The following is a 15,498-nucleotide window of genomic DNA, read 5'->3' as shown; positions in this document are numbered from 1 at the left end:
AACGTGAGCAATGGTGAAAATATGTTATACGTGGCTGGGGAGGCACTGGGGCTACCACTAATGACTTGATTCACAGTCAGCAGGCTAATCACTCCAATGACATTAGGGAAACAAAATCACATAAACCAAAACGGGCTGTAAAACTCACAGGCACGTTGTGCAAAGTACCAGAAGTACTATGTTACTAGGAGCTTTAAAAGAGAACCACGAGTTGGAAGAGCAAGAACAACAGCTCAGGAGAAGAAGGCAGGCTTGTGCTAGAAGCAGCTCAAATAACAATCCTTCAAGCTTCAGACACCAACAGTGCATCCAAAGCTCCATCAGATGGCATGAATTCTTACCTGGAAAGGAAACTCAACAGAATTCGATTTTTAAAACTCAACCACATGGCAAAGGAGTATGCTCCTATTTCAGGAACTCATTAAGGCAAAGGAGTGAGCCAACACTCTTTCACATTGAAAGGAGCCAGCTGAGGTGGTTCGGGCATCTGATCAGGATGCCTCCTGGACACCTCCCTCTGCAGGTTCACTGGGCGCGTCCAACTGGGGCCCCCGGGGAAGACCCAGGACCCGCAGGAGGGATTATATATCCCGGGTGGGAGTGCCAGTTACCAACATGAACCTAATCTACCTGAAACAAAACATTCTCTCTCTGTTCTCTGTTTACCATCATCGGATTTCACACAAGCTATGCAACTGCAAATCAAAGAGGAAGCATTCGGAGGGATGTACAACAGAATGAGATTACAGCAGCTCTGGATCAACAGCAACGTTCACTGACTTCACCAGTTAGAAACATTCCCGTATTAACTTGGACTACAGAGCATTCATTCAAGCCTTTGAGCATAGCAACATGGCTAAACAGGCAAAAAAGCTCCTACATGAACATTTTGAAAATTATTTTAAAATTGCTTCTGCATACATTGAAAAAGCTTGGAGGATCTGAATGCATTGCAGGCCAACTCTTTGTTTTTGCGTGGTTGTTGTAATATGATGGAAGAACTTGAATGTATGCAAGAGCTGGATACGCAACCACCATGAGCACAGTAATGGTAAAACTGCCTGATGGAGGGCCACTGCCCATTATATGAACGCGAGTTCACAGACCTTGTCCCTTTTATTGAATGGCTTGAAGAATGTTAAAGGAAAACACCACCGCATTTCCATACTGAACTATGTTCTGCTCTGATGTTAGACGAGGTGATACATACCTCCCTCTCCTCTGTGCGTGCACTAAATGGCTCTTGAGCGCACTCCACGCAGCGCTAATTTGCTAGCATGTAGCTTGTCCTTAGGATCCAAAGGGGGGTGAAGTTAGAAGCGACCAAGCACTTCCACGTTGTCCCTATTTAAATACGGTTACGTGAGTAGTTACACGACCCAAGTTTGGTTACACAAAATGAAACATGCTAATTTTTCTAAGCGGATAACAACGATAACTATATAGTATGGCGGAATAACAACTGGAAGCACTTCGACGTTGGCGCAGTAATATCATCACTCCGCTCCCCCTCTTACTTCCGTCAATAGAACCTACGTGACCTGCACGCCGTCGCCTGCACCAGCTGTAGTAGTTTGTGCACAGTTGAGGAAGCATCAGGTTGTAGTAAGATAGTTTGTGAACAATCAAACATCATGGTTATAACGTGCATCGTACAGGGTTGTGAAAACAAGCAGAAGGTATATAGTCCCGTCATGTTTTGAGTGATGATATTACTGCGCCGACGTCGAAGTGCTTCCAGTTGTTATTCCGCCATACTATATAGTTATCCTTGTTATCCGCTTATAAAAATTGGCATGTTTCATTTTGTGTAACCAAACTTGGGTCGTGTAACTACTCACGTAACCGTATTTAAATAGGGACAACGTGGAAGTGCTTGGTCGCTTCTAACTTCACCCCCCTTTGGATCCTAAGGACAAGCTATATGCTAGCAAATTAGCGCTGCGCGGAGTGCGCTCAAGAGCCATTGAGTGCACGCACAGAGGAGAGGGAGGTATGTATCACCTCGTCTAACATCAGAGCAGAACATAGTTCAGTATGGAAATGCGGTGGTGTTTTCCTTTAAAGTGGCAGTCCGTAAGATTTGAGATACGTTGCCTCTTTGGCGGTAGATGGAACTGCAGGCGAGCCTCTGGGACCTCATCTCCCTCACCCAACAGTGTCGACTGTCTCTCATCCCTGTGACGCCTTCAAATGCTCCGAACTGAAAGGAAGTCCGTGGTTTTCCCACGTTGGCGGTCACTTTGTTTCTTGATGACTTTCCTTCTTCACTTCAATTTTTCTGTTTTTTGTTTCTTTTTCTTGGGACTGGAAGTTGAATGGCTGCAAGGTGGGACGGGCTTGGATTCCTTCTGTGTGGAGGTTGCATGTTCTCCCCGTGTAAGCGTGGTTTCTCTCCGGGTTCTCTGGCTTCCTCCCACAGTCCAAAGTCATGCAGGATGGGGATAGGTTAATTGATGACTTTAAATTCCTTGTAGATGTGAATGTGAGCGTGAATGATTGTCTGTCTAATGAAATGTACCTGGCTGCGCCGGTCAAACACTTTAGACTAGAGGGAGCCTGACTCAGCAGTTGAAAGTTACTGATTTCCGAGCACCCAGCATACCTCCGTGAGTAGCTCCACCTGGGCAGACCAACTGCTGCTGACTGACGGAAAAAGCTAAAACTCATTTACTATCTAGTAAGTAAAAGACAATTAAATAGATGAAAATGACTGCCACATTAAGTCTCCGCAAAAGAAAAATATGCTACCACATACAGCATGTTGACTATGTGGATGAATTGGAAGCTAAAGGTATAATTTCCAGAAAACGAGGCAAGATTGAGAAACATTAATCCACTGTGTGAGTGTCAGGGAAATAATGGACTTTCTAAAGGAAAAACTAATTTGCTTTGCCTGCTTGTGTACTGGACACAGCAGCAACAACTGCAAAAGGCGCCAGTAATCCCACCATGTTTTGTTGGGAGAAGGAAAGAGCTAGCTACGACTTGGATCCGTCCAACGGAGGAGCTTGTGGACATACAGTATAAACACTTCTGCATTTTGAATATTTTAAAGCTATATTACATTTATATGTTGAGGCGCTCAACAGCTTTGGAACCCAAATAAAATTAGAATATTTACTAAAGAAATTAACATTTTATTTCATTTCAGTTAACCTGTAACCACGTGACATTTACCCTCGGATCAGGAGCATTATACCAAATTAATCGCACCTGTGGGTGTGCAGCTCCACCCTATATGTATGCTTCGCACCCACCCACTCTCTCTCTTTCCTACTCCTTGTCGGTAAGATTATACCTGTTTGAGAGATTCAAAATCTGAATGACTGATCCCTCACAGCTCCTGTCTGTAGTCGGGCTGCTTAATTGTTTAGCACTAGCGTTCCGTGAGGCTGTTTGCTGTGTGTTGTTGCAAGTGACGATCGCTCGTTGCGTGCAACAGACAATCACTAAAAGGAGAGAGACCGCTTTGTTGCTCTTCCTTGACAGTTGTTATTGAGAGAGCGAGTGTTGGTTTTTGGCACTCTATCGCCAACTATTGCTTTGGAGTGGCATTACAATCCAGGTTTACTAAGGTTGGCTTTTCTCTTGTCACTTTATCACAAAAGCAGTATCCCCGCCCTTCATTTGGGCTGGTTTTTCATGATCTTGCATAACAATGCTTATTCTTGTCATCTGCTAAAATCTGTGCTTATTATTTTAGTACTAAGAAGAGAGAAGAGCAAGATCATCTTCATTTCTTTCTTCTTTTTTTTTGCAGTGGACAGAGAGGAAACATGGGAGAGAGAGGGAGATGTGACATGCAGCAAAGGACCCACAACCATCTCGATGACTGGCTAGTATGAGCACCATCAGAGGGCTTAGCGCTAGGCCACACAGATGCTTTGCTGGCACATGTGGTTGCAGTCGGGTTCCACCTCAATGCAGAGAAGGGCTGCCTGGTGCCGCCAGGTCAGTATCTGAGAGTATCTGGGTCTAATTCTGGACTCTGTCACCATGAAGGCATGCCTTACACAGAAGAGGAGGAGTCCAATCATAGAATGTGTCACGCGCTGCATTTCAAGCAGGTCGGTGTCAGTGCTGCAGTGTCAGAGAATGTTGGGCCTCCTTGCGGCTGCTGCCCAGGTGGTGCCTTTGGGATTGCTGCACACGCGCCCGCTCCAATTATGGTTTGGTCAACAAAAGATCCACCTGCCCACGGACAAGTGGAAAATGCTCACCTTGTCTCATGGGTGCCTCCGAGTCCTTCTTTGGACATGGTCGTAGGCTGTCCGAGAGGCAGCTCGCTTGGGCCAAGGAAGCTGCAGGGTGACCATAACTAAAGATGCCTCCCAGTCGGGGTGGGGAGCAGTCTGGGAGGGCAGGTCTGTTCACGGCCTACGGGGTCCAGTGCAGCAAGGGTTGCATGTCAACCTCCTGGAAATGAAGGCAGTTCGACTGGCCCTGAGACACTTTCTCCCAGTTTTGAAAAGGAGACAGGTCATAGTTTGCACGGACAACTGTCGTATCCTACATCAAATGCCAGGGGGGGTTGAAGTCTCCGTCCCTGCATGCAAGAGTGTGGCGGCTGCTCTTCTGGGCACAGTCCAAACGTATGCTGAGGGCATTCTATCTTCCGGGCCCCCAGAATGCTGCAGCAGACCTGCTGTCGAGGGGAGGTCCCCATCCTGGCGAGTTGCGCCTGCATCCGCAGGTTTGGCGCCAGTTCGGTCGGGCAGAGGTGGACCTCTTTGGCACCAGAGAGAACACCCGCTGTCCTCTATGGTCGTCAATGCACGGCCCTTCAGAACCACTTGGGACGGATGCCCTCAGCCTATTGTGGCCCAATGTGAGGTTGTATGCATTCCCCCCGCTTCCTCTCCTGTCGTCTTTTCTCAGGAGGGTGAGGTTTCCCAGGTACTCTTGGTGGCACCAAATTGGCCACAGAGACGATGGATGGTGGATGTCCATGAACTGCTGGAAGGTCACCTTCAGGGACAGGGGAGGATATGGCATCCAGACCCACAGACCCTGAATCTTCATGTGTGGCCCTTGAACGGCAGCGTTCCCTGGGTCGGGCCGAGTCTACAATCACGGGCTACCTCTCAGCAGTCTCTGTTGTCCATAACTGGTGTGATGGGGTGTCTCCAGGGGCGCATCCCCTGGCAGCACAGTTTTCAAGGGGAGTGAGGCGGAGTCATTCTTCCAAGAGACGTCTTCTATGTCTGAAGACTTTTTTTGTTGGCCATTGTTTCTGCTACACAAGTCAGTGAGTTGAATGCTCTGTCCGCAGACCCGGCTTGTCTCAGGTTTGGGAACGGAGACAGAGTGGTTCACCTGCTGCCAAACCTGGCAAACCTTTCAGCCTAAGGTTTTGAATAAAGGTTTTGTCTCCAGGCCTCTGGTACTGGAGTCTTTCCATCTTTCGCCCCACCTCTCTGGGGAGGCTGAGAAGCTGCACAGCCTGTGCCGTGTACAGACCCTCTGGTCTTTTGTTGACCAGACTAAGGCGATTCGCTCTACTGACGAGCTCTTTGTGTAATATGGTGGAGCCACACTGGGCAGGCCTGTGTCCAAATGTCAGGCACATTGGATAGTGGATCTGATTTCCTTGGCATATGTGCATGCAAGAGCAGATCCTCCTTCAGGGCTTGTTGCTCACTCAACGAGGGCAATGGCCACTTCATGGGCTCTTTTTCAAGGCGCAGCATTGGAGGATGTGTGTCTTGCAGCGAGCTGGGCTTCCTCGTCTAAATTCACCAGTTTTATAGATTGAACCTGTCTTCTTCTGCTGTTGCCTCATCAGTTCTTGGGGTTGCAGCGGATGCCTAAGTTCTGCATTTCTGTACATATGAGCAGATATTTTGATAATGCTGTGATTTGACTGCTGACAATAAAATGTCTGGTCTGTAAATGGTAATACTTTACTCTCCTCGTGACTGATTTGGTATGCTGTCACGTGCTTACAGGTTCACTGAAATTAAATAAAATGAATGTTTATGTATGTAAAGACGGTTTTGTGAATGAAAGTGAACCTGTAACCCCTTGTTGTCACTCGGTGGTGAAGTTTGGCACTGCCTTCCTTCCCAGTCGTTAGAAAGAGGGAGAGTGGGTGGGTGCGCAGCATACATATAGGGTGGTGCTGCGCACCCACATGTGTGATTTACTTGGTATAATGCTCATGATCCGAGGGTAAATGTCACGTGGTTACAGGTTCACTTTAATTCATAAAACCGTCTTTACATACATAAACATTCGTTCAACAACATCATCTAAGATAGATAGATAGATAGATAGATAGATAGATAGATAGATAGATAGATAGATAGATAGATAGATAGATAGACTTTTTGATCCCAAGCTGGGAAATTTAAGTGTAGCAGCAGCGTTACACACAGTAACAACACAGTAAGTAAAGATAAAGAACACAATAAGTAAAGAAACAACATAAAAAGAGCAATTATAGTGCAAAGTGCAGTGAACACATAATAAGGGTCTTGAGGACTGTATTATTATGAATGAACAGAGTTTTAGCTGTTATTGTACAGTGTGATGGCATGTGGCAGGAAGGATTTCCTGTATCCGTCCCTTCCACAGCGGAGCTGGAGCAGCCTGTGGGAGAAGGTGCTCCGCTGTTTGACCACTGTGTGATGGAGAGGGTGCTGATCATTGTCTATGATGGATAACAGTTTATTCAGCGTTCTCCTCTCCACCACGGACTCAAGAGACTCCAGCCTGAGACCAAGTACAGAGCCAGCCTTCTTGATGATTATATCAAGTCTGTTGGTGTCGCTGGCTCTGATGCTGCTGTCCAACACACAGCAGCAAAGAGAATGGAGCTGGAAACAACAGACTGGTAGAAGATCTCCAACATCTTGCTGCACACGTTGAAGGATCTCAGCTTCCTCAGGAAATAAAGTCTCCTCATCCCCTTCTTGTACACAGCCTCTGTGTTAGATTTCCAGTCCAGTCTGTAGTGGCCCACTGATCTGTAGTGGCTGTGAAGGCATCCTCTTCTACCTCCCGAAGTCGATCACCATCTCTCTGGTCTTGTTGACATTCAACCGCAGGTGATTCTGTTCGGACCACTCCACAAAGTTGTCTACCAGTGTCCTGTACTCACCCTCATCTCCCCCCCTTATACACCCGACAACAGCTGAGTCGTCAGAGAACTTCTGCAGGAGACATGACTCAGAGTTGTACTGAAAGTCAGTGGTGTACAAGGTGAAGAGGAAGGGCGAGAGCACAGTTCCCTGTGGAGCTCCTGTATCACTGACCACATCAGACAAGACACTGCCCAGACGGACAAACTGTGGCCTGCCTGTCAAGTAGTCAGTAATCCAGGAGATCACAGAGTCGTCAACACCCACCACCCGCAGCTTCTCACCCATTAGCAGAGCATCTTCATCACATGTGATGTTAGTGCGACTGGTCTGTAGTCTGCTGGGTTAGATGGCTTCGGTTTCTTGGGGACTGGGACCAAGCAGGAGGTCTTCCACAGCAACGGGACTTTCTCCAGGCTCAGGTTGTACAGATATCCCAGTACAGGGGACAGCTGGCTGGCACAGGTCTTCAGGATCCTTGGTGAGATACCATCAGGGCCCGCAACCTTTCGCTGATGCTGTACTCTCCTCAGCTCCTCTCTATCTCCCGACCTGAAAGCCTTCTTTTTGTTCAGGAGTGCTTTCAGGTCACTGGTAATCCAGGGCTTGTTGGAGAAGCAGTGAACGGTCCGGGTTGGCATGGTGGTGTCCTCACAGAATCTGATATAATCAGTGATGCAGTCGGTCATCTTATCGATGTCCCCATGTGGCTCACAGAGTACATCCCAGTCTGTCGACTCGAAGCAGTCCTGCAGTGCCTCAGCGGTCTCCTGTGTCCACCTCCTCACTGTGCTGGTGTGCACAGGCTGCCTTCTAACAAGAGGGACATACTTAGGAGTCATCATGACCAGGTTGTGGTCTGACCTGCCGAGGGGGGGGGGGGCTGTGGGATCATTTGGCATTGCATTTGCATATAATAAATCAAATTTTTTATTGTCTCTGGTGGGGCAGTCAACATTTTGTTGAAGTTATTAAAATATTGTTCAGCGAGGCATGATTGAAATCACCTGTAATGACCATGAACTCATCCGGGTGTTCAGTCTGCAGTTTAGCGGTGGCGGAGCTGATAACAGGCCCTGCTGCATCAGCTGGCGGGGATGTAAACAGCGATAGTAATGGTGGACGTGAACTCCCTCGGCAAATAATATGGGCGCATTCCTACAGCCAGCAGTTCAATGTCCGGCGTACAGAGACGTTCCTTCACACTGACATGTCCAGGATTGCACCACCTCTCACTCACATAAAGTGCAAGCCCGCCACCCTTCTTCTTCCGACTCTTGGAACAGTCTCTGTCTCCACGTACCAAACTGTAACCGGGAACCTCAACGCTGCTGTAAATGGCCTCATTTATATAGCGCTTTACATCAATGACTGACATTCACCCATATTCACACACCGACAGCGGAGTCAAGCATGCAGGGTGACAGCCAGATCGTCAGGAGCAATTAGGGTGAGGTGTCTTGCTCAGGGACACCAGGCACTCAGCTAGGAGGAGGTGGGGATCGAACCAGCAATCTTGCAGTCACCAGCCATCTGGTCTACCTCCTGAGCTAATGCCCCCCCCCTGCTGTGTGGGATGTGAGTGCAGCCAAGGTTCACCATGACCCATGACCCACTAACGGGGTGTTAGTGGGTCATGGGTCATGCTATGTAGAGTCGAGTTGAAGTCTGAACTAACCAGAACAGGTTAATGACTCTGCTGTCCTGACATTGGTCGGGAGTTCGTTCCACCACTGAGGACCTGAACAGAGAAGAGTCTGGACTTTGCTTGACATTTGTTTGATTTCAGCGATGGTGGTACCAGCCAGCCAGCTGAAGTAGAGGAGCGAAGTGTTTGCTTCGGGGCGTGAGGTTTGACCAGTGTTTGAAAGTAGATGGGTGCCGTTCCATTGATGGCCCTGAAGGCCAGTGCCATCGTCTTAAATTGGATGCGTGCTGCAACAGGGAGCCAGTGGAGGTCACGGAGGAGGGGGGTCACATGGGAGAATTTGGGTAGATTGAAGACAAGGCGTGCTGCAGCATTCTGGATACGCTGCAATGGTTTAATCCCAGAGGCCGGGAGTCCGGCCAGGAGAGAGTTGCAGTAGTCAAGGCAGGAGATGACCAGTGCTTGGACCAGGAGTTGCGTTGCATCGTTTGTGAGGAAGGTCCGAATCCTGCGGATACTGTAGAGGGCAAATCTGCAGGATCGGGCCACAGCAGTGATGTTGGGGGTGCAGGATAGTTGGTCATCGAGGATTACACCCAGGTTCCTTGCAGTTGAGGAAGGTAATACTGTGATGCCCTCGACAGTGACCGACAGGTCCATGCAAGGTCAGTCTTTCCCTGGGATGAAGAGGAGTTCGGTTTTATTCAGGTTAAGCTTGAGGTGATGTGCAGTTGTCCAGACAGAGATGTCAGCTAGACAGTCCGAGATGCGAGTTGCAATGTGAGCGTCAGAGGACGGGGGAAAAGAGAGGAACAGCTGGGGGTCATCTGCGTAGCAATGGTAGGAGAATCCATGCGATGTAATAACAGAACCTAGTGATCTGGTGTATAGTGAGAACAGAAGTGGTCCTAATACTGAGCCTTGAGGGACACCCGTGTCCAGAGAACAGGGTTTGGACATAGAGCCATTCCATGTGACCTGAAAGGTGCGATTTGTCAGGTATGATGTAAACCAGGTGAGAGCAGAGTCAGTTATGCCAAGTTCAGCATGTTGCTCTGTGAATTCTCCTCTTGATCAAGTTTAAATCCCTGTTTGGACCTTGAGCTGACTCTTATCTCCTTCCTCCAGTTCTAAATGATCGCAGAATTATTTTAACATGATGTCAAACACCTGAAGAGCACTTTTCATTTTAAATTTTTTTGTTTATCATTATTATTATTGTTATTATTATAAAGCTTTTATAGGCAAACATTTGACTACATATTTTTCCTTAGACACTTAAAAAGTATTTCTGCTTATTAGCTTATTAAGGTATTTTAATGGTTATTTGATTAATTGATGTGTTGATGCCACTAAATAAAATGACTCTTATAATAAAAGTATTAATAACATGCAATTAAAATACTCTGTTGCAGTAAACGTACTAATGCCACATAGTAAAAATACTCTCCTATGCAAATAAAAATGGATTGCAGCGCAATATTTCCTTAGATAAAAACACTTGGAAACTATTATGTCTTTTTTTTTCAATAAATGTTGGCGTTTGCACTTTACAACGCTCTGGACTTATTGGAGCTATTTGGGACAAGTCTGAAACAATCCTCTGCAGCCACCACTGAATCAAGATCTACTCATAGTAGAATACTAATAATATAAGGGAGATTTCTTAATTTGATGCGAGGGTCCTGAGACAGTTTTTTAGTTTAGTTTATTTATTTAAAATAGGGACAATACATATTAATGTATTAATACAATATGCAAGATGTGACAACAAGTAGAACAATTAATGACAACAAGTACAACAATTAGTCTTAATGGCCAGTAAGAGCAGGAGTAATTACAGAGAAAGAAAAATATGTCCTTCAAAACATAATAGGACAGAAAAAAGACAAAAAAACAATGAAACCGTACAGTGGATCAAGAAAGGCCAAGGGTCAGGGGACCATACATATTTCGCTAGTATAGGTTGCCTGATTGCATAGTACATATTAAGTGCTATTTAAATGCACTATACTCAATACATATGACATTACCCATTTTAAGAATATAAAGTGCGTCTTGCCTTGCATGTAGCCCTAGTACCAGAGAAGTAAAATGTACCCCCAACAGTTAAACAAATATACAAGTTTAGGCATGATTGTGGCAACAGTGTTGTTCTTCCAGTAGCCAAGCTTTGAAATGTTTGGTGAAAGGGGTTGGAAGTTCATGTATTGTGTTTGGTATTGAACTCTATGTGTGAGATGCACGGACAGAAAAAGTGGCTTGACCAAAGGCAGTCTTTCGAAAAGGAACTACACAGTCACCTCTAGTACCAGCTCTTGTTTGTGTTTTTTTCCCCACAAATTCTTGTAATGGAGGAGGTGCTTTGTTATGGAAGATTTAAGCGCTCATGTTTTTGTAATATCTGACAAGATGATACTTTTTTTTTTTAGAGCTTTCAGAGCTTGTTTATAAACTGTTTCAATTGGCTTTAGTGTCTGCTTACAGGCCGATGCCCAACTTGTTACACAGTAGGACATGTGTGACATGATCATAGTATCAAAATATAATTTTGCTGACTCAAGAGTTAAATTGTTTCTAATAAACCTAAAATTGGACAAATTAAACTTAATTCTGTTCACAGTGTTTTTTATCTGTTGTTTAAAAAGAAGTTGTGAGTCAAGAGTGATTCCTAAGTATTTAAACTCTTGTACCGCCTCAATTATTTTACCTTGTACAGAAACATTGGGATCACTGTCAGTATTTGCTCTTTTTGAGAAGTACATACACACAGTCTTGGATATATTCATGTATCGTTGGGCTTTCTCAAGCCAGTTATACACATTTGTCATAGCATCTGTCAGTTCTTGTGCAGCAAGTTTTTTATCTTTTGCTTGGACATACAGAACAGCATCATCTGCATACATTTGGCATGTGACATTCGAAGGACAAAAACTTGGCAGATCATTTATAAACAAACTGAAAAGCAGTGGACCTAGCACTGACCCCTGCGGTACCCCAAGATTGTTGTTAGATTTTGTTGAGTTAATGTTCTGTATCCTAACACACTGTGATCTTGCAGATATGTATGATTCAATCCAATTCAGAGTACATGGGGAAAAGTTAAAACTAAACAGTTTGGTCAACAGTATCTGGTGGTTAATTGTGTCAAACGCTTTTCTGAGATCGATAAAAACAGCACCAATGACACCGCCTGCATCCAGCTTTGATTTTATGACAGAAGATGTTGTATGTTGAACATATTGTTTAGCCCTCTTGTTTTGTTGTTGTTAAGCAAATTTGTGATTATAAATAAATTCAATTGAATGGTGATGTGGCCTGATTTGTATCTGACACTGTGGAAAAATACTGGCTCTATATACATTTACATTTCTGGTATTGTCCAAAGCGACTTACAATAAGTACATTTGTCAAAAGAAAGAAACAAAGAAACCACAAGATATCATTGCCGATAAAGTAAGAGCTAAAAAATAGAAACAAGTATTAGATCCTCATCTGAGTAAAGTAGTAGCTGTTCAGCAAACATACCTTAAGAACAACAGTGCTTTGATCAAGGTGCCATAGGTAAGGTTTTTTTTTGGGGGGGGGGGGTGTTAGTGGGTCATGCTATGCAGAGTCGAGGTGAAGTCTGAACAGGTGAGTCTTGAGCCTTTTTTGGAAGATGGCAAATGGCTCTGCTGTCCTGACATTGGTCGGGAGTTCGTTCCACCACTGAGGACCAGAACAGAGAAGAGTCTGGACTTTGCTGAGCGACATTTGTTTGATTTCAGTGAGTTAAAGGCATCATAGGCTATTTTATTCAGAACACTTTGTTATATTGCTTGAAATCATCGTAACATACCGATAGCTGTACATACATTAAAAGCACTGACATAACAAAGTTAAAAAAGTCCTCTGTGAGGCTTGTGAGAGATGAGCCAGGCCTGCGCAGAATTGATCACCGGTGATCTCCACACAATGCATGCTGGGTAGGTTTGTGTCCGACTTGATCCTGACTTGATCTGATGTCATATACAAGTGGGCAACGATAGTCTCACAAGATCAAGGTGGCCGCAGTTTTCAGAGCCAGGTGCTGCAGTTGCTCTCAACTGACTGCAAGCCCCGGGGCATGATGGGAAACGCCTGGCTCTCGCCTCATCTAAGGGCTGCCCTTAGTTTTGACAACAAACAGCACGTGTAGTAGAAAATGAAAATGTATAATGTTTAATGCTAGATCGTGGGCTATTAGTCTCACGTTGTGCAATAAAAGTTCAGTCTGTTAACAAACATCTCATGTGGTTGATAATATATAGACCTTATTAAAACGAGAAATTAGCTTACAGTGTGCTTTAAGAGGCAGACATAAAAAACAGATTCACACCCACATTTAATAGAGATAGTATAACTACTTATGTGCACTAATACTTAAGTGCACTTGATTCTATCTTACTACTACCTCAGCAGCAGATACACTACTATACCGTATATTATATACATATATTATGTTGATACATTACAGATAATTAATAGCGTTATTTTATAGGCCTACTTTATATATTTATACTTATATGACTCTTTCTTTCTTCTCTTTCGATTATAAAGCAGCTACAGCTGTACATTTTCCCGAGGTTTTACTAAAGTATTCTGATTCTGATTTCCACAGATATTTATGAACAAATATAAATAAATGTGAACGTGGTCACAAACTACAGATAGCCTACAGGTCACGTCTAACAGGATGTAACTTTTTCTATGACTTCCTCAAAAATTCAAATTTTCTTGGCCGATGGAAACTGTTTGACTGGAGCGCAGCTTTTAGGCTCCGCCTCCTTCTGCCCCGCCTGCTCTTGTCTACTTTCCAGCGGAGGAGCAGTTCATCTCCAACGAGCCTATTCAAATAATTGGCTGTCTGTGAATACTTCCTTCCTGATTAAGCACACTCTGGCGATCTCAAGCACTCACTGGCTGTGCACGAGAGGCGAGCCGTCTCTGCACTTGGCAGACGGAGGCAGCGGCTGCAGCTCCTAGCAGGAGCTGGCCAGGTGGTGTTATTACAGATTTTAAACCTCAAAACTACTTGTTATGATCTACAAAAGTTCTCTTAACAAAGTCATGACGCAGCCATAGGAAAGTGAGGCTTTGTCCACCAACACAAAAGCTCTACAACAATTATACTTGGCAAACAATAGGTGACATAGAAAATGGTTATCTTTGTCATTGCATAAAACGCTGCCAACGTTGTGGAGTTGTCAGTCTTTGACAGTAATGTTGATTTGTAATTATTTGTAATTGTGATCTTCTTTCCAAAGAACAACCACTGCCTAAAGATCAGAAATATATATGTAGCCCTATGTATGTTATTTTTTATGGTGGTTCAAAAATAATAAATGGGTGACATGACACAACTGGTTCTCATTTTTTGTGCTTCTTGTAAAGAGATACATGTCAACCATTACATGTATCTCTTTATTGTTTATGCTGTGAGTATAAGGAAAAGGCCTTTAACATTTTAAAGACTTTTATTCAAACAATTTAGAACAGGTTATGCGGAACATAAATGTTAAAGAAATAAGCATTGCTATTGCAAAAAAAATACTACACTCACTACTCTACTCCTAGGGATGAAACCTTTATATTGTCCTTGTGGATCTGGGTAGCAAGTGCTTATCTTCCAGACACAGCAACTGGGTATCATAACTGTGAGCCTGTCCCAGTGCTGCTGTCCCAGTGCTCCATGCTGACACACAGTAAGTTGACTTGGTGTTTGTGTGTCAGCCAGTGGTCCAATGGCTGATGTGACTGCTTCAAACTCAGTCCTGGAATGCTGGCCTGTAAAGTAACAGACTTGATAAGACATTTTTATTGAACAGAGTGTTATTGTCCTCAAAGAGTCCTTTTATCCACTGTTCATGTCAGGTAGACTACACAGAGAACCACTGACCAGCATAACAGCAGAATGCCAGGGAGGTTCTGCAGCTGTTTCGTAGTCAGACGATATGGCTGAAATGCGCTGAAGTTTATAAATAAAACTAAAAACAAATGTTAGCTGTGTAGTATTGCTAACTTTATTGCTAATTTAGCATTGTCTGATTTAGCTGTTAGCATCGCCAGCTGTTGCTGACTAGCCAGCAATAAGTTCAATTTCAATGACATTGCCTAATGCTAACATGCTAGCTTGACATACTGTATGTGCCTAGCAGCAACAACCATGTTAGTTGTTTATGTTTATTATGATAGTGTTAGGTGTTTTCTTACTTGTAAATGTCAGCTAGTGATGTTGTGCTCCTCGTCCGATCTTTCGTGTTGTAGTAAGGGTAGTGCACATTCACGCGTTCCGGGGGGCGCGGCTTTCAACAGAGGTCTTAACGAAGCGGACAGGATCTTTCCGGTACGATGATTCGTTCAAAGTAAAAAATCTCTGCTTTTTTTCAAAATGATAACTTTGCCTGTAATACCTTTAATGGACGTGCTGCATTCAGATGTAGATTTTTTAATGATTTCCAACTATCCAGTCCAGCCCTCATTGATTTACAGTCACAACGGCTGGATGTTGCTGATGTCACCATGCTTACCACAAATCAAGATCCAATCCAATTGGAGTGATTGGGCACATTTAACATCAACAACAGTTGACCAAAGTGCTGTACAAACAAATATAGCAAACACAAAACAAACATAATAATTAATACCATGAGACCATGAAGCAAAAAATAAATAAATAAATAAATAAAAAATACAACATTTAACGACAAAAGCAAAACTAAGAGCAGAGCAACTCTCACAGTT

General features: G+C 44.3%; 1 protein-coding gene across 5 annotated transcripts in view; it reads right to left on the bottom strand.

Moving 5' to 3' along the window:
- Positions 1-15,498, bottom strand: part of LOC311012026 (mitofusin-1-like) — an 87,703-nt gene that overhangs the window by 52,458 nt on the left and 19,747 nt on the right. Inside the window, exon 1 of one of the 5 annotated variants that reach the window (XM_084007303.1) lies at positions 342-496. The exons of the other annotated variants lie outside the window; for them this stretch is intronic. Within the exon in view, the coding sequence (XP_083863429.1) occupies positions 342-388 (47 nt within the window). The 5' untranslated portion in view covers positions 389-496. Of the gene's footprint in view, positions 1-341; positions 497-15,498 lie in introns of those variants that run through there. 5 annotated transcript variants of the gene reach the window in all.

This window comes from Eutrigla gurnardus (genome assembly GCF_963514095.1).
Source record: "Eutrigla gurnardus genome assembly, chromosome: 4".
Taxonomy (NCBI): domain Eukaryota; kingdom Metazoa; phylum Chordata; class Actinopteri; order Perciformes; family Triglidae; genus Eutrigla; species Eutrigla gurnardus.
This window is presented reverse-complemented; position numbering and strand designations above follow the sequence as displayed.